Source organism: Drosophila navojoa, chromosome 2, assembly GCF_054131105.1.
Source record: "Drosophila navojoa isolate 15081-1374.11 chromosome 2, UAZ_NAV_1.0, whole genome shotgun sequence".
NCBI classification, from domain to species: domain Eukaryota; kingdom Metazoa; phylum Arthropoda; class Insecta; order Diptera; family Drosophilidae; genus Drosophila; species Drosophila navojoa.
This window is the reverse complement of record NC_142890.1, coordinates 3,402,821-3,420,626: the sequence shown is the minus strand read 5'-3', so window position 1 is coordinate 3,420,626 and position 17,806 is coordinate 3,402,821. Positions and strand designations below refer to the sequence as shown.

Here is a 17,806-nt window from a genome sequence, read left to right as displayed (position 1 = left end):
TTCTTAAATTGAAATGTAACAGCTGAGAACAAAAACATACCCATAACAGCGCAGCTGTTGCTCAGCAGTATTTCAGAACTGCTAAACAAATACTGAAAAGTCAAAGTAAGTGGTAAGCAAAAATGAGTATTTTATAAATTGTCTATGGTCACACCACAACGCCTGAGAAAAACATTTAATCCAAAACATAAATTGTAATTAATTTCGTTGTGTCCATACAAAATGGACAATTTTGTAAAGACACTCATTGAAGAAGTCAAGTCTCAGGGAGTGTTTGACGAGTTTCGCTTTAATTGCTGCCTGGCCGATGTGGACACAAAGCCCGCATACCAGAATGTACGGAATCGTGTGGAGACCGCAGTAAAAGAGTTTCTGAGCAAACAACATTGGACCCCCGACACAAACAAAGTGCAGCTGAGGGAAAGGCTGCGTAAGCATTTGCTCGAGTAAGTCTAAACCCATTTTTATTAGTTTCCCCACTATATATAATATATATATAACTCGTAACCTTGCAGCTCTGATGTACTGGATAAGGGCGTCGATCATATAGTGGATCAGGTGGTCAACCCAAAGGTGGCCACAATATTTGAGCCCAAAATTGAAAGCATTGCTTACAAGTATTTGGGCATTACCCCACCACCGCCACCCACAAACCCACCGCCGCGCCCGCCGCTGCTGCCAGCGCCGCCCTTGCCACCCTACACTGGCCATGGTCTTGGCCATATGAATGGTGGCAGTCTACTTAAGGTGGAGACAACCGCTAGCCTGCTACCAACCGATTTAGAGCAAATTAGTCCAGATTCTGATCGCGCAACAGTTAAGTCGGATGCGAGGGATGACAGCAAGGACGATGATTTGCCTCCAGGTGTAGATATGGATGATATTCTCGATGAGGATGATGCCACATCGCCTGCATTCGAGCCGGCCAGCAGCATTAAGGAAGACACAAACAATGCATCGTTAAACACATCCGATTCGGTTAGGGATGTCAAGGAGCTGGCGAATGACTCGCGAGACGCTGGCGCCTCGCAAGCCTCACAGCTATCCCAGGTTTCTAGCGACAGTCGCCTCACCATTGCTTCGACCGACGCACCACAGCAGTCGTCCACCAACAACAGCGTTGAGCTGACGACGAACATTGCCGCTAGTATGTCCGAGGAGGCGCAAATGCCCAAGTTCAATGAAAACTCCAATGATGCAAGCGACAACAGCGGGCGACAGTTGCATTTTGATATCAAGCAGGATGCGATCACATTCGAGGGTTTGTTGCTAACCGCAAAACAACTTTTGTTTATTTACTCTAAAAGTATTCTACTTCCAGGCACTGAGCGCAGAAATTCCTTGTCGCAATGCTCGAATGGTGGAGCGGCTGCTCTTTCCATTGAGGATGCCATTATGAGTGAGGTGAAAGCCAATATAAATGATGCCTGCGATAATCCCCTAGAGACAATACCAAAGCCGTCGCCAGAGCCCATTAAAACTGAGAGTAATTTTGGTCTGTTTACGGAATCAAAACACAATTCGCAGCCAATGATACCCAAAGAAAGTACAACGCCAATACCTCAGTTCCCTCCATTACCGGAAGAGCCGCCATTACCAGAAATAAAACCAGAATTGCCGCCAACCGAAGATGCAAAGGCAGAAGAGGCTGAACCAGTGGCCACAACGTTACCAACTTTATCAGATGAGATAAACAAATCTGTCGAATTGACTGCTTCGCCTGCCTCCGCTTCGTCGTCTTCGCAGACGAAGAAGCCGTCACAGTCCAGGGACAAGGACAAACGTCAGCATTCGCACTCTCGCTCTGATGACAAACAGCGTCGAAAGAGTCGGGAACGGGAACGTGACCATGATAAGTCGCGCAGCAAAACTTCTTCGAGCTCGAAGCACTCCTCGTCCCATTCAACACATTCATCCAGTTCTAAGCATCGGAGCAGCAGTTCTAAAAATGACAAGAGCTCCACTACAAGCACATCCAGCCGTAGCAACCATGACTCCACCTCCTCCTCTAAGCGTTCCTCGTCGCGCCACGAATCTTCTTCATCCGCGCACAAGAAACACAAATCCAGCTCATCTGGGTCACGCTCGGAGCGCGATCGCGCCAAGAGTCGGGACAGCAGAGAAACCCATAACCATAGTCATCATAGTCGTAGCCACAACGGCAGTGGGAGCTCATCGTCGAGCTCAAAGCGCGAACGTGAACGAGATCGTGAACGGGATCGGAACAAGTCTAGCTCGAATTCAACTTCCAATTCCGCCTCCAATTCCATAGCAGCAGTGATCCAAGATGATCACAACGAAGTCAAAGCAAAGCTGCTAAAGCGACATAGCAATGACTCAAATGATGAGCCACCTGGCAGTTCCAGTAAATCCCATTCAGACAGTGCTGTGAGTCGAACTAAGGAGAATAGCACTGATGCAGCCGTTCAAAATGAAAGCAAGCCAGCGGAGAGCAGTGGAACGAACGGAACAAATGGCACCAATGGGACGACGAGTAACAATGATTCGGCTGAATTGGTGGCGGCCAGCAATGTAGTCATCGTAAGTGACATGCTGCAGCAATCGACAGCCAGCTTCGTTGAACTGAGCGGCGGAGGTGCAGCGCAGAAGCCAGCAGAGGAAGACAATAAAACTGAAGCAACTGAAAACGAGGCAAAGCAAGCGGCTGAGAAATCGATGGAATTAGAAAATATAGGTCCTACAAGCAAGTCACCAGAGCCAATTGTAGAGCCAGCTGTGGAACCAGTTGAAGAGGCCGTTGTGGAGCCCGTCGTGGAGCCAGTTGTGGAACAAGTTGTTGAGCCAGCCACAGAACCTGTTGAAGCTTCAGCTGAGGCTGAAATGCTACCCACTGAGACCGAAAGCGTTGAGGAAATACCTGAAGAGGTTAGTCCACAGCCTGAAGATGAAACGGAGGCAGTTGTTGATGCTGTTGCTGATCCACAAAATGCAGAGTCCATCAAGAAAGCCATAAGCCTAAAAGACGAGACTGAGGTCAAAGTAACTGCCGATAGTATTACGCATTTCGAGCAGGACGCTGAGGAGTTTAAGGTGCGTCTGCAGCTGATTGAGCAACACATCAAGGATCGACGGCAGCTTGTCAACGTTTTGAGTGAGCTTGGGGACACGGGTTGTCCGCGTCGCAGTGTGAGCAAACGTCGTCTCAGCAGCGAGGCATCGTCTTCCAAAGAGCAGAGCAATTTCAGCAGCAGCAGCAGCAGCACCGCAGGCAGTCCCAATGCCAAAGCCAAGAGGACGCGTCGCGATGAGGCAAAGACATCACCCACACCATCTGAGATTAGCGTCAATTCCAAGGAAAACGAGGAGCACGAAAAAGGTAATTGGAGATAAAGTCTACACTTTTGAAAGATACTAATCCATCACACCTCAACTACTTACATTTAAATATTGCTATATACATATACATATATCTGTACATATCTGCCTCTGTTTTCTATTCACATGCCTTCCACACGCATATAAACCCTAAATCCATAAATCGCACATTATGTAGTTTCTCTAGAGCTCTAAAACTGGGTAAGACGCCAGCGTATCCAAAACATTTCTATTGTAGTCCTAAAGCCCTTACCCCAAGTAGGACTCAAGTCATATATAGTATCTAATGTATATATGTATCTCAATTCACAGGTGATTTGTCGGGTAGACGTCTCAGCCAGAAGCTGTGCCAACAGCAGCGCTACACGAACGATGATCTCTACAAGCCCCGCCCAGTTTTGTCGCAACGTTCGCGGCGTCGCGGCCTAGATTCAATCCTCTAGCTTGTGCCTCACACGCACACATACACACACACACACGCTAAAGAAACGCGAATCGAATCAAATATAAATATGTAAAAAATAATAATAATGGAATTGATAATAAAAAGGCAATTGTTGTTGTTGCATTTGACATAAAACAGTTTGTTTTTTGGATAGCCATTTAATTATTTTTGGGAATTTTTTGCTTTCGCCATTGTTTATCTCTTTTTTTTGTTGGTGTTTGTCTCTTCAATTATTTAACAATAAAATGTATTAATTTAAAGAGCTACGAGTACATTGACAAATATCAAGTGCACATTTATATACATAGATATATATACATATACACATATATATATATATAATGTAGTAAATAAAATTAACAAACAATAAACATAAGTATGATGTATTTGCATGTGGAGGAATATATTTATATAGTATTTAGTCCCGGAGATTCGATCTGCTGCTCGATCGTGATGCCGTCTACAGAATTGAACTCGTTTTTCATCATCTTCGTCTCTTTTTAGCCTAAAAACTTTGGTACATTTAAGTATTGATCAATAGCTCGATTAACTGGTACAGGGATCAAACAAACAAACAAATATTAATAATAATACAACTTTAACAATGGGGTATCACAATCGAGCACTGGATCGATTAGCCAGGGACAACATCTGGGATCATTCATACATATATGGTATACTAAGCAGTTTTTTTTATCGAAACTAATTGAAAATTTGTTGTTTTTGTAACAGCATAAAGTGTATTTGTTTTAATTGTAATTTGATTACAAATCAATTAATTTTCCCGCGAATGACGATTTTTTGTTCTTTTTTTTTTTTTGTATTCTTAGCATTGCGCTTAATGTTTCCTGCATTTTTGCATTTCCTTTTTACTTTAACAACATAAACATAAATATATTTATATATGTATATATACTTTTAAATTTGTTTAAAAAAAAAATCATCGCAGTAATACATATTATTAGGTTTACAAGGAGGTTTCCTCTCATCATTTTCAAGTAACATAGATACAATATTATTATCAGTATTTTTAACAAGAATTTCGCAGATGACTGTATCGTATGATTGTGTATGGGTGTGAGTGTGTGTGTGTGTGTGTGTCTAGGAGTGTGTTTGTGTATAGGGGGGGGGGGGAGGAGGGAGGGGCTTGTAAGAGTTTTGTGCACAACAACAACTACAATTTAACCTCCCACTATGGAGTGATAAAACTCTCATACCGACTCCACGCCGATTATTCAAACAAAAGCAGCCAAAAGGAAGGGCAAAGAACGGGCAATGGCAGTCGCCAAGCGTTTCAAACGCTGTGTCCGACACCATCGCAGTCTTCTCCTCATTCTTCACCAAATATTTACATACACATATTATGCTTCGCTCCGGCTGCTCTCTTAACTAAAAGCTACGCTTATTTTTAGTCGCTGCTGTTTACGTGCCCAGCTTACGTACTGGAGAATCCCCGCTCATACGGACTCTTCACTTCCGTGTGCCTCGTATGCATGTTGATAGTGGGCGCCGCGGTTCGTGTCGATAGCTCACAGACCGTTTTAATGGCACCGGACGCACTCACACTTGGCGGTGCCGGCTGGTGAATCGTTGTTACCTCCTTGACCGTGAGGTCTGCCAAGTCTTCGCCTTGCTCATCGGCCTCACTCTTGGGCAACACGTAGTCGACATTAGCTTTGGGCTTCGCCAGCTCAGAGCGGCCCGTAATTGACGATTTATACTCCTCCGGCTTCAAGCCGCACAAATAGAACTTGAAGAACTCGTACGTGGACCAACAGATTGCTGTGGCGGGCATGGAGTACAGCACACGTGCCGTTATACCCTTAAAGAATCCACGGGCTCCGGCCATTCGATAAATCTGTAAACAATGGGAATACAAATTAGTTGTAATCAATTATTAAATTCAATTCTCATTGATTATTTACTTTTCGGCTGGCTTCCAGCATGCCCTTGGTGAGTCCTGTTTCCTGCGTGTTAAGCAGAGTCTTAATCACGTCCATTGGCGTCGTTATGGCCGCTGCAGCTGCACCAGCCGCTCCTCCAGCTGCCATATGCACCACTGGATTATACTTGCGCTCCACATTTAACTATAAGAATTAAACAAAATAAATTAGAGAAGTTCCTTTCTCTGACTCTTTACTGCACTATCTTACCATGTTCTGTAGAAATTCATATGTTGTAAAATGAATTGTCTGATATGGTATATTCATGACCAGCTGCGTTGAGTAGGAGCGATAGAAGGCACGGATTCCCTCCTTGAGGTAAACGTCCCGCATGCATCGTATTACCGAGGTATATGGCGAGTTGTACATTTGCATGCGCTGCTTGATCACGTCCGTGGGATTGGAAATGGCATCGTGTATGAGGGTCGCCACAGAGCCGGACACCACTAAAACCCCAGCCAAGCCCAACGATAATGAGGTCAATATATCAAATGGGTTAGTTTATAGCTGCAACGCACCATAGTTTAGATGATTGTGTGATGTGACTTTCGTCAGCGATTCCTTTGTCATCTCATAGACAGCAAAATATAATGAATGGGCGGGTCCAGCGCCAAGTACCACAGCGCTTGCTCCACGCACGGGTCTAAATGGAACAACATAGATCAATATGAATAAGAGAAGTTGCAATATTAAAGTGCATACTAAATGCATACCTCATGAGTCCCTCTCGCGAGATCATGTTCCGTAACGTAGCCATGATGTTCAAATGAGCTGTAGGCGATGTAAGACTCTGCATGCGTGTCTGTAAAGATCCAAATTGAATATATTAATATACATATATTACATATATAATGTAATCAAATTCTGATAAGTTAATGATTTATGTTAAATAATGAACTTTGCAATGTTAATAAACATGTTACAGCAATGCAACAGCTTATAACAGATGCGATTTGAAACGGTAATCTAAATTACAGCAGTTTTGCTGGAATAAGCATAACAGATATTTGCTTCAATGTTAATAACAGCAACTCTGCAGTAGCCGGTCATGTAAATAACATGACGGTCATGAGATCAACAAAAATTATAGTATTCATGAGTTACTCATTGAATGCAGCTACAAAATAAATTGGATTTCACAAGAAATTTATTACAAACGTTGAAAATATATTCTCCCTTTTGTTTATAATAAAAAAAAATATATAAATAATACATATGTATGTATGTATTACGAATCGACTGCACATTTTTATTGTATCAGTGCCTTCAAGTGGGTGAATGTTGCAAACAGACGTCAAAGATTTCCAAGAAAATATTATAAGATAAAGCCCTATTTCTTAGAATTTCAAAGCAATACAATGGAATAAATCATTTTCTTTAGGCTAATTGAAGCGCACTGCAATTTGAATATAGAACGCTGAGGGAATTATCTAATAGATTTCTAGGAAAGGCATACTATTGTTGGCGAAATGCCAATAAAATTTCGCTAGTACAAAAAAAAAAAAACAAACCTTTGGAGATCAAGCTTTACAAATGTTTCTAGTAATTTTCCATTTATGATTGGACAGCATCCCTTGCCATATGAATTACAGAGAATGCGGCACGAACACGATTAGATAAAACTATTGCTACAACAATGGCTAACTACTTATCTATGCACAAAGCATACATACACATATTTATATAGTATATAATTATTACACATATACATATATGTGTATAGTTGAAGTGTATGTATGTATAACAAGTGAACGCCCGCACTATCAAATCAACGCCGACAACAACGATATCAGCGTCAACGAGAAGCCCATTCAAGGTGATGAAAATCAGCAATTTAAAAACCAAAAGCCGTCCGTTCGTTGGCTCGACGATGATCGAACGAGTCTGTTTTTAATTAAAAACAAGTACTTTAAGGAGTGTCTGGACAATATATAAATGTATACATATATATGTATATAAATATGTGGGGATATTATATGTGACTATGACTACACAAGATGCATTTATTAATGCGTTGTCTGGTGAGTTTCTATACTCTTCCAGTTCTAGACTAAATGACTAATTCCACTTCTCTCGAGCCTAGTATATATACTATATCATACGGGCTTAGGAATAGATAATATTCTCAAATTATCGCACATAATCGAAGAACGTTTCCACGAATAATCTATAAAATAGTTTGTGCTCAAGGAAAGTCAATTCGTATAGATTGTACGAATACTTATAGATAAATACATATATTCTATTGAAAAGATCTTCGTACAATATACCTTAAATGCAAAATATATCGATTATTCTATTATTTATATTAATTCATAACTATTATTACATTAAACATCTCTTAGCTAAAAATCCCGCCTAACGTCTACTCTATGACGATACATTTTGCAATGACCTTCGATAACGAAAAAGTTCACCCCCTGCTGGGATCCCATATGAAGCCTTTTTTGATAAGCAAAATGGCAAATCAGCACATAAAAGAAAAACAACAACAAAATGAAATACAATTATTTATAAACTAAAACAAGCAATAGCAGCAGCAGCAACAACAAACTTGTTTGTTTAATTGTCGCTCAATTGAGAACTATACTCGGAATGTGTCGTAACGCCTGGAAATAAGCTCGTCACAGTGTGACAATAAATGCCTACAAATATATGCACATGTATGAATATATATATGTATGTATATATAAATATATATGTATGACTACTCGGCGTCTGTCGATGACGCCGGGAATCCCTAGGCAGCTTTAGTTTGGCATTTAATTGCCCACCGCCCGTCAAATACGGATCGCTCATATTTATATGAGGAATTATGGCAAAAAGAAACATTTTATTTTTACTTTTCATACTCGTTCGGGCAATGACAAAGAGTTTATTGGCTGTGCGTGCGAACGTCTGTTTGTCTATATGAATGGAAATCAGTTAGCAGCTATTGAAATATCTCTTCCAACACTGCTAAGTTTTTTTTTGGATTCGCCCGCTGGGAATGTAGCCAGGACTTGTTTTTCTTTCTCTCTTCCATGGGGACTTGGGATTTACATATTCTCGCAGCAAACGATACAAATTTCATAGGGACTTGAACAGACCCTTTCAGGTTTGTTCCAGATCATAAATAAAAGTATCCATTACAGTTTGTCAGCTAGAGTTTCATATGGAGTGGAATGTCAAGAGTTGATATATACATATGTTATGTTAACATTATATAATCTTATTATATATATGTATATACATAAATAATATTACATATATGTATATCATATATTATGTACATCGTCCCCATTCCTAATCGTTCATCATGTTAGGCTTAGGATCACAGAGTCTAGGTCTAGCAGTTAGATCAGTGTGTTCACGTTCTCTACAGTTATACCTATAAATTATATATTGCAAATCGGAAAACATTACCATGTCATCTATATAAATTGGAGCTGTTCGAGCACATCGTTGCGACCAATGGCAATATTATTTTTACATGTATTCTGGTTTTCGTTGAGAAAATCAATAAGCGTTCGGCTCGGCAAACGAAGTGAATGTTGTACGTACTCGCAAACGAGTCAATATTTTTTCTTAAATCCAAGAATCAGCCATGCTGACTGCATGCTCAACACTCATATGTATATATTTACACTTTACATATATACATATTAATAAGATAATACATGTGCTCAAATGCGAACAACCGCAATGACGTTCCATGGTTAAGTGCGCAAATAGATGGATGTAATAGGCACGTATATGTATGTGTGGTGTGGGTGTGGGTCTGTGTAGCTCTCAATTCACTGAAATATGAGCTGTATAAAACTATATAAAAGATTTTATAACCCTTTTGTGTCTACAAGATTTTACAATATAGACAGCCAAATTTTAGTTTATAGTATTTTATATTTATACTAAAGACAGCCCTTATATTGATAAGACATGAAAATAAAAGACTTTTTTTTAAAAGAATAAAGGTTAAACTCTCTCAATCTCACTATGTATGTCATTCTCTGAAAAATCACGTATAAAATCAATAATCTTTTATAGTCGATATCTTTAAAGGGTATTGTTTAGTCCTGCATCATGTGCATTGCTGATTCGGTGAAAATTTAATCAAAAGTCCATGTAAAACGTAAACATTGATATCATTTCCAACAGTTCTCATTGTCGTATTGAACTTGTTTAACAGTATTCCTACATACAAACATACAAAGTGGTTTCGATAGTTGTAAATTGTGAAATTGAATAGACTTTGGCAAGTGGAAGGTTCTGACGTATTTATTACTCTATTATTCATATATTATTTTTTATCGTATATGTGTCCAATTAGATTATATCATAATGCGTGACTTAGCTACCGCCGCCGAATAAATGAAAGCTAATCTTATCTGTCAGAATGAAAATATTTTATAACACCGTCAAGAACGTGACTGATAAGAGACAGATTGCTAAGCATACGGTCAGCGTGACACAGATAAATCCTCTAAGCTAAGCTGAGCAGCGCGAATTGGAGTCTGATTTCCCAATAAGATAGGATTTTTGGGGGTGTGGTGGGGCGGCGAGCAACGCGCGCATTGCTGAGCAGCAAAAGCCAAAGAAATTACATCACGATTATGCCGAGGCATAAGACGAAAACACTAGCACACCAACACAGGTACACGCACTTGCACATATGTACACACGAATGGGTATGAAGATATGCGCGATTGTGAGGTTAGGTACGTTATGTTTATGCACTTATTTGATTACATACACAACTTTTGCGTTCATTGGAAAAATGAAAAACAACATCATCATTGCATATACATACTAACACTCACCTTAACCGAGTCCAGCGGATACATGACAACATGCTCCAATACGCCCGCTAGCGCGCCAGCAGTCATATTAATACCGACGCTGGTCGTCGGCAGCGATTCGTAGTCATCCATATTCATGGCGTTGTTGGCCTCTGTTGGAATTTGGAATTGACTTTGATATCCCAAATAAATTTCTTATTAGAATCTCTTTTACAATTACGAAAAAAAAAGTTCAGTGAGCAGCCGCGTTGCTTGCGTTATTGGCGTTTCTTTTGCTTTGACAGTGTGATTTCTCTTCGCTTCTGCCTTTCGCCACAACTTTCGCAGCGAGTTTACAGGCACTGCCACCAGCGAGCAGCTGATAAGCGACCGCGAGCACGCACTTTGGATGATATTGCCTTACGTTGCGCGCACTCACACACGCACAGAAACACACACACACACGTTCGTTGAATGTTGGCGTTGCTACTACTATTATTATTTGCGGTGAATTTAGATGTGGGGGCACGCAACTGGGTTGAAGTTGAAGGACAAATTCACATCGATTGCCGGCGTACTTTAATTTGCACACTATTAATTTTGTTGTATAACACGGTTGCGGACCTTTTCCGTGTTAGCGGTCTTATGTATGTATGTAGGTATGTGTATAAGTAGAGGACGGCGGATGTATGTGACTACGCGAAACTATAATTGACGGGTGCACCACCTCCACGCACGACGAACAACAATGAAATGTTACTATCCGTTGTCGATTTTGTTGCTGCTCGCTCGCACTCGAGCGTCTCGCTGCTGCTGCTGCTGTCACTGTGCGCTGCTGCCGTGGCGCATTCTATAAAATGGGCTCTAAAAAATGAACTAGATTATAAAATAGATATATTGTAACTGCTAGGTGTATGATAACTAACTCACACAAATGTTGAATTTATGTAAAATCATTTAGTATTTTAGCCAACTACAAATCTCAAATCGTGCCTGCAAGTTGAGCTGAGTGCACGTGTGTGTGTGTGTGTGTATGTGAGCATGGGAGCATGGGAGAAGAACGCGGTCAAAAAGTAATGTCAAAAACAGCTTGAACTGAAAGTTATCGAATGTCACTCTGCCCTGGCTACTTTGCGAACCCAGCGTAAATTTATCGATATTGACATTTCGATTTTAGTCTAATATTTTGTTTGTGGTTTGACGCTGACAGCATAAAAGAACACAACTATTTTTTATTTGTCTTAAAAATAAATAGAAAACGTGTGACATACAAATTTAGACAACTACATTATTAACGCCAGTCTTGTAACGTTAAAATAACCATTTCAATTACTTTTCGTAGGGTGGCAACACTCTCGCAACTATTTATACGCTTTGTCTGCGACGCGACGGCGTCATTTTTGTGTGCGAAAAGCGTTCGGTCGGTCAACCTCCAACTTGGGGAGTTACAACGGATTCTGTCGGTGATCTGAAGTCGTTCAACTGACGTGGCCAAAAGCCAATTAAAATAAATTTATCAGTCAAGTTGTAAATAATATAAAGATGAAGCAGGTTCTGCTGCTCGGCCTTTTGCTCTTAGCAGGTGAATACCTATTTTGTTTCGTTGCCACGCACAAAAAAATTTGTTTGCCGGCAATTTAACCTAATTTTTGATTTAAACAAATTTATTTATATTATTGAAATTGTTGCGGAATCAGGCATAAATCAGATAGTCGCTGATGAAGCAGACAACGTGGAGACGGTTGATGTGGATATGGGTGCCTTTAAGGAAGGCTCTAGAACAGGTAAGAGTCAGAGCGTTCACGCCCCCTGCCGGTCAGCAGCTTTTTCTTTTTGTACACGTCAGCGTTAAGTTTTTACCGTTGTCCATGCTGACACCCCTTATCTCCATACAAATACATGCTTACTCATATTGTACTCTTGTACATATTTATTAATTTATTGACTATAGATGCCGAAACGTTAAAACGGGAAGAAGAAGCTATTCAATTGGATGGTCTTAATGTTGCACAGCTGAAAGAAATACGCGAAAAGGTAGGCACACGCATACATATATATAGTTCTTTATATATACACATAAGTAAATAAATAGTGTTAAGTACACATAATCCATTCATAAATGACGACACAATTATTGAATGGTCGACTATCGAATACACTATGATTAATTACGGATTTAGCTCTGCACGCATACGTATACATATGTACCAACATACACATGCATATGTATGTGCACACGTATATATACATATGTATACACATGTACACGCAGACATTCATATGCTTACGCCCCCATTCATAAATTAGTGAAATCTAATCAGGCGTGCTCCACTATCAAATACCGTTCAATCTTTAATTATTTAGCTTCTTGCTTGCATTAAATGGATATTTATGTTTAACTGCATTTGTGTAAATTTAATTTATTTAATATATATAATATTAATATTGGCCTGCATTAAATAGCTTTTTTTTTTTTACTTACATGTCTATATTTTTGTAAGGTTCTATATTTATTTCCAAATATTTATATGTTTCTTTTTGCATAGGCTGAAAAGTTCACATTCCAAACAGAGGTGAATCGCATGATGAAGCTGATTATTAATTCGCTGTATCGCAACAAGGAGATCTTCTTGCGTGAGTTAATTTCGAACGCCTCCGATGCCATTGACAAGATTCGTTTGCTGGCGCTAACCAATAGTAAGGAACTTGAATCGAATCCGGAATTATATATACGTATTAAGGCCGACAAGGAGAACAAAGTGTTGCACATTTTGGATTCTGGAATCGGTATGACGTATCAGGATCTCATTAACAATTTGGGCACAATTGCCAAGTCTGGCACAGCGGATTTCCTTGCTAAAATGCAGGATCCCAGCAAATCGGAAGGTCAGGACTTGAATGATATGATTGGACAGTTCGGTGTGGGCTTCTATTCGGCCTTTTTGGTCGCTGATCGTGTTGTGGTTACCACTAAGCACAACGACGACAAGCAGTATATCTGGGAGTCGGATGCCAATAGCTTCTCCATTACGGAAGATCCACGTGGCGACACCCTGAAGCGCGGCTCCATCATTTCATTGTACCTAAAGGACGAGGCCCAGGACTTTTTGGAGGAGGATACCGTGCGCGATTTGATTCGCAAATACTCGCAGTTCATCAACTTCCCCATTATGATGTGGTCCAGCAAGACTGTCGAAGAGGAGGTGCCCGTCGAGGATGAAGCACCTGAGACCGCAAAGACTGAGGATGACGTTGAGGATGCTGATGAAGATGCCAAGGTCGAGGAGGCTACTGAGCAGGATAAGCCCAAAACGAAGAAGGTCTCCAAGACTACCTGGGATTGGCTACTGATCAATGATAGCAAACCCATATGGACGCGCAAGCCTTCAGAAGTCACCGAGGAGGAATACAATGCATTCTACAAGAGTCTGACAAAGGACTCAAGTGAACCCCTAACCCAAACGCATTTCGTGGCCGAGGGTGAGGTCACCTTCAAGAGTTTGCTGTACATTCCAAAGATTCAACCATCGGAATCCTTCAATCGCTATGGCACCAAGTCTGACAACATTAAGCTCTACGTGCGTCGTGTATTCATCACCGATGAGTTCAACGACATGATGCCCAACTACTTGAGCTTCATTCGCGGCGTGGTCGACTCTGATGATCTGCCATTGAATGTCTCTCGCGAAACTCTGCAGCAGCACAAGCTGATCAAGGTCATCAAGAAGAAGTTGGTGCGCAAGGTATTGGACATGATTAAGAAGATCGACAAGGCCACATACGAGAAGTTCTGGAAGGAGTTCTCCACCAAGTAAGTAAAATTAGAGGAAAGTTTTTATACAAATATATACTAATTGATATTCTATTGTTTAGCATTAAATTGGGCGTCATGGAGGATCCTAGCAATCGTTCCCGCCTGGCTAAGCTGCTGCGCTTCCAGAGCTCCAATGGCAAGGGCGTCACCTCGCTGGCCGAGTACGTGGAACGCATGAAGTCGAAGCAGGAGCATATCTACTATATTGCCGGTGCCAACCGTGCTGAGGTCGAGAAGTCGCCCTTCGTTGAGCGTCTGTTGAGCAAGGGCTACGAAGTGCTGTTTTTGGTTGAGGCCGTTGATGAATATTGCATCTCTGCACTGCCCGAGTTCGATGGCAAGAAATTCCAGAATGTTGCCAAGGAGGGCTTCAAGCTAAACGAGTCTGAGAAGAGCAAGGAGAAGTTTGAGTTGCTGAAGAGCACATTCGAGCCATTGATCAAATGGTTGAGCGAGGTGGCCCTCAAGGACCAGATCAGCAAAGCTCAGGTATCGGAGCGTCTGAGCAACTCGCCTTGCGCCTTGGTGGCCAGCGTGTTCGGCTGGACCGGTAACATGGAGCGTCTGGCCATGTCGAACGCCCATCAGAAGGCCGATGATCCACAGCGTAGCTACTACCTCAACCAGAAGAAAACGTTAGAAATTAATCCCAGACATCCCCTGATGCGCGAACTGTTGCGTCGCGTCGAAGCCGATGAGGCTGATCAAACGGCCAAGGATATGGCAGTCATGATGTTCCGCACCGCCACTCTGCGCTCAGGCTACATGCTGCAGGAGACGTCGAACTTTGCGGACAGCATTGAGCGTATGATGCGCCAAACTCTGGGCGTGCCCCTGGACGAGCAAATTGAGATCGATGAGGATGACACTGATGATACTGATGAGGTGACGGATAGCAACGATAGCAGCAACACTGTCGATGAGGACGACGAGGAGCAGCAGCATGATGAGCTGTAAGACACCAGAGGTCAATCATCCCATAAGTCCATACCATAACATCCCACATGCAAAATATATATATGTATATGAATTGTGTAAATATGCGATTGTGGAAGACAGACTGAGTACATACCCTACGCATGTGCGCAGGTGATACACTACCGTTGCATCAACAGTACATCAACTTAGATACTTCTTTAGATTTAAGAATAAAAAATCTTGCTCTCTCATTGTTGTATTGCTCAAAAGAAGCGAAAATTTATTATTATGTGCAAACAAACGAGAGATATAAATGAATGAAATGCGTAACAGAGATTCCAAAACAAATCTAAATACAATGGATATAACTTATATATAAATAGATAATAAATACTATTTGTAGGCTGATCCATCAGTCATCCAAAAACGATTTAATCGGCTCATTGTTTACGGCTTTTAGATAGGTGTCGTACTTAAGTTGATCTGCAATCTGATGCACTGCCTCCTGCTGCGTTAGCTTGAACTTGTCCATAAAAAGACGAACTATCCATAGTGGCAGTAAACCATTTATAATCAGCGAACCATGCGGCTGCATGGAGAGGAAATTGAAATTTCAGGAAATACCTATGTAATTCTGCATTATATCGACTTACGCCCGATTTGTTATATACTTCGGCCAGTTTCTTCATCATGCTGTCGCGTATCGTTTTATTTAAAATATCCATGATGTGATAGTGATCGATGCTCATGTAGTTAGTTGTTTGATACTTATGCTGTCGCTCCTTGAACAGGCGATCGAAATCTGTTCGATATGTCTCGAATGTGCTCAACACAGATGCCTCATCCATATCCTGCAGCAGACTGCAAACAAATTTCGAATATGTGTTTTAATGCATGCCCATACAAATGAGCGGCATCTATAAGAAACCGAAGCTATTTAGGACTAAAGCAATACTATAGTTAACCCATCTATTAAGACCGATCATTCGGCCTTCGCTTTGCACAATACTACATCTATACAAGAGACTGTTTTTAGAACTAATGCTCCAAATAGCTGGGCTACAGATACAAATTCACAGAGAAACAAACAGAATATGCAGACAAATATTAACTTTCTTTCTTATGTATTCTACATACATATAAAAGTCTTACAGAATTTTAACTTCCCGCGGTTTGGGTACTTTAAGCATGTCATTAAGTTCCTTCAGCGCAGCATTATTAATTTTAGATCCACCGAGCTGATCAAGGCTCCACTTTTGGGCGTCAGTTTCTTGCTCTGTTTGTTTCTTTTGGTCGCCAACTGGCTTACTGCTTGACCCCTTGTCCGAGCCGGAGTCGGTGAACTTATCAGTTAGTTTTTGTTTTGGTTTGCGTGTTGATTTAACGCTATAAAAGAGAGTATCATTAAATATATGCAAAAATAGTCTATCAACGTTGTAAGTGTCGTACCTCATAACAAATTCATTATAACGATTTGGTATCACAGGAGAGCGGGCAGAACGACGTCCAGTCTTCGGCTCCACGGAGGTTGAACTGCCAATTGGTCAAAAGATATTATATTGAATATATGTATATAAAAGTTATTTGCTATTATACCGAGAAGGTGGAGTTTTGCTGCGCTTTACTGCGCGACTCTGAGACGCAATCTGTTGGCTTTTTGTGGTTGACGTCACGTACTTGTTCTGCCTCTGATTACCCTGTGAAATGGATCGACGACCACGTTTTTTCTCCGACTTTGACAAATCTCTACGTTTTGGTTTTTGCTCTGCATTACTCGTCTGCGACTGCTCGGAATTACTGAAGAAAATGTTATATGTTAAATTGCGTTAAAATGCTATAGCTTCACATGGTAATCTTCACCTGCTCTTAGATGCTGTATTCTGTTTGTTCGAGCCAACCGTGTTTACATCCACTGCTGCTTCCTTCGGCTTCTGGACTAGCTTGCGTTTTGTTGCCTTGGGACTAACGATTGTTTGGTCCTCGTGTGACATATAGTGCAATACAATTTCCACACCTAAATCACACTTTACCTTATCTTGCAGTAGTTGCTGTGCCGCCAGCAGCGATTCCTTCGATGCGCTCACATTTACTTTGATGTGGTCTATGAGCATCTGGGTGTTTACTTTGGGCGCATCTTCCTGCCAGTTGTCGATGCTGGCAAACAGGCGAAAAAGCCCGCTTTCTATTTTACTCCAACGAGCAGCCGTCATCCAGTTGAAATCATTTTCCGGTTCCTTTTCAAATAAACTCACAGTATCCGGTAGTATTTTGATGATACACAATATTCGGTGCGATGCATACTGCATGATAACAGATTCAATTTAATGCAGAAGGTTTTAGTGCTTAAAACTTACCATATATTGTTGAAGAACAACGCGATATACGCCAACACTTGAAAATGACATAGTTATTCACGACTGCATTAATTCAAACTGCAACAAAAAATGGAATACTATTTGATGTGTACAGGGTTGCCACATCGATATTGGCGGCAATTTTCAAGCAGAATAGTTGAGCAAAATTTGATCGAGCTACCATATATTTGCATGAAATCGATATTGCAAGAAGAATTAATTAATTAAAAATGATTTAT

General features: G+C 41.0%; 4 protein-coding genes across 8 annotated transcripts; 2 read left to right on the top strand and 2 right to left on the bottom strand.

Annotated features, from left to right (window-relative positions):
* Window positions 1-115: 115 nt before the first annotated feature.
* BOD1 (Biorientation Defective 1) lies at window positions 116-3,916 on the top strand. Of its 3 annotated transcripts, none has more exons than XM_089257847.1 (5): window positions 116-446; window positions 516-1,261; window positions 1,322-3,337; window positions 3,515-3,537; window positions 3,649-3,916. In XM_089257847.1, exons 1-4 carry the CDS (start codon window positions 223-225, stop codon window positions 3,529-3,531), a joined length of 3,003 nt encoding a protein of 1,000 aa, XP_089113973.1. In that variant the 5' UTR covers window positions 116-222; the 3' UTR covers window positions 3,532-3,537; window positions 3,649-3,916. The 3 variants fall into 3 exon arrangements, with proteins under 3 accessions (XP_089113973.1, XP_089113977.1, XP_089113969.1); XM_089257851.1 differs by having other exon boundaries at window positions 3,524-3,537; window positions 3,649-3,789; XM_089257843.1 differs by lacking the exon at window positions 3,515-3,537.
* A 578-nt stretch (window positions 3,917-4,494) lies between these two features.
* On the bottom strand, window positions 4,495-11,561 carry mfrn (mitochondrial iron transporter mitoferrin). Of its 3 annotated transcripts, none has more exons than XM_030385980.2 (7): window positions 11,412-11,561; window positions 10,524-11,345; window positions 6,438-6,526; window positions 6,243-6,367; window positions 5,935-6,170; window positions 5,707-5,868; window positions 4,495-5,639 (listed from the first exon to the last, which is right to left on the bottom strand). In XM_030385980.2, exons 2-7 carry the CDS (start codon window positions 10,638-10,640, stop codon window positions 5,217-5,219), a joined length of 1,152 nt encoding a protein of 383 aa, XP_030241840.1. In that variant the 5' UTR covers window positions 10,641-11,345; window positions 11,412-11,561; the 3' UTR covers window positions 4,495-5,216. The 3 variants fall into 3 exon arrangements, with proteins under 3 accessions (XP_030241840.1, XP_089114010.1, XP_089114013.1); XM_089257884.1 differs by having other exon boundaries at window positions 10,524-11,357; window positions 11,414-11,544; XM_089257887.1 differs by having other exon boundaries at window positions 11,408-11,543.
* Window positions 11,562-11,824: 263 nt separating this feature from the next.
* Gp93 (heat shock protein 90 Gp93) lies at window positions 11,825-15,464 on the top strand. Its single transcript, XM_018113417.3, has 5 exons — window positions 11,825-12,063; window positions 12,179-12,265; window positions 12,433-12,515; window positions 13,028-14,292; window positions 14,355-15,464. Exons 1-5 carry the CDS (start codon window positions 12,024-12,026, stop codon window positions 15,250-15,252), a joined length of 2,373 nt encoding a protein of 790 aa, XP_017968906.1. The 5' UTR covers window positions 11,825-12,023; the 3' UTR covers window positions 15,253-15,464.
* On the bottom strand, window positions 14,593-17,761 carry LOC108660129 (uncharacterized protein CG4951). The gene is made up of 7 exons (XM_018113418.3): window positions 17,568-17,761; window positions 17,074-17,513; window positions 16,810-17,010; window positions 16,663-16,746; window positions 16,366-16,599; window positions 15,867-16,074; window positions 14,593-15,802 (listed from the first exon to the last, which is right to left on the bottom strand). The coding sequence occupies exons 1-7, from the start codon at window positions 17,616-17,618 to the stop codon at window positions 15,626-15,628; spliced, it is 1,395 nt and encodes a 464-aa protein (XP_017968907.1). The 5' UTR covers window positions 17,619-17,761; the 3' UTR covers window positions 14,593-15,625.
* Between the last annotated feature and the right edge of the window lie 45 nt (window positions 17,762-17,806).

Bases quoted from the DNA above. Each gene is read 5' to 3' on its own strand.
- BOD1 (XM_089257843.1), top strand. From the start codon at position 223: ATGGACAATTTTGTAAAGACACTCATTGAAGAAGTCAAGTCTCAGGGA. The intron at 447-515 runs GTAAGTCTAAAC...GTAACCTTGCAG, and splicing joins CTGCGTAAGCATTTGCTCGA to CTCTGATGTACTGGATAAGG. The intron at 3,338-3,648 runs GTAATTGGAGAT...CTCAATTCACAG, and splicing joins AAACGAGGAGCACGAAAAAG to GTGATTTGTCGGGTAGACGT.
- mfrn (XM_030385980.2), bottom strand. From the start codon at position 10,640: ATGAATATGGATGACTACGAATCGCTGCCGACGACCAGCGTCGGTATT. The intron at 6,171-6,242 runs GTGCGTTGCAGC...CTGGGGTTTTAG, and splicing joins ACACAATCATCTAAACTATG to TGGTGTCCGGCTCTGTGGCG. The intron at 5,869-5,934 runs GTAAGATAGTGC...TAATTCTTATAG, and splicing joins ATGAATTTCTACAGAACATG to TTAAATGTGGAGCGCAAGTA.
- Gp93 (XM_018113417.3), top strand. From the start codon at position 12,024: ATGAAGCAGGTTCTGCTGCTCGGCCTTTTGCTCTTAGCAG. The intron at 12,266-12,432 runs GTAAGAGTCAGA...TATTGACTATAG, and splicing joins TAAGGAAGGCTCTAGAACAG to ATGCCGAAACGTTAAAACGG. The intron at 12,516-13,027 runs GTAGGCACACGC...CTTTTTGCATAG, and splicing joins TGAAAGAAATACGCGAAAAG to GCTGAAAAGTTCACATTCCA.
- LOC108660129 (XM_018113418.3), bottom strand. From the start codon at position 17,618: ATGTCATTTTCAAGTGTTGGCGTATATCGCGTTGTTCTTCAACAATAT. The intron at 16,747-16,809 runs GTATAATAGCAA...ACCAATTGGCAG, and splicing joins AGCAAAACTCCACCTTCTCG to TTCAACCTCCGTGGAGCCGA. The intron at 16,075-16,365 runs GTAAGACTTTTA...ATTTGTTTGCAG, and splicing joins CCGCGGGAAGTTAAAATTCT to TCTGCTGCAGGATATGGATG.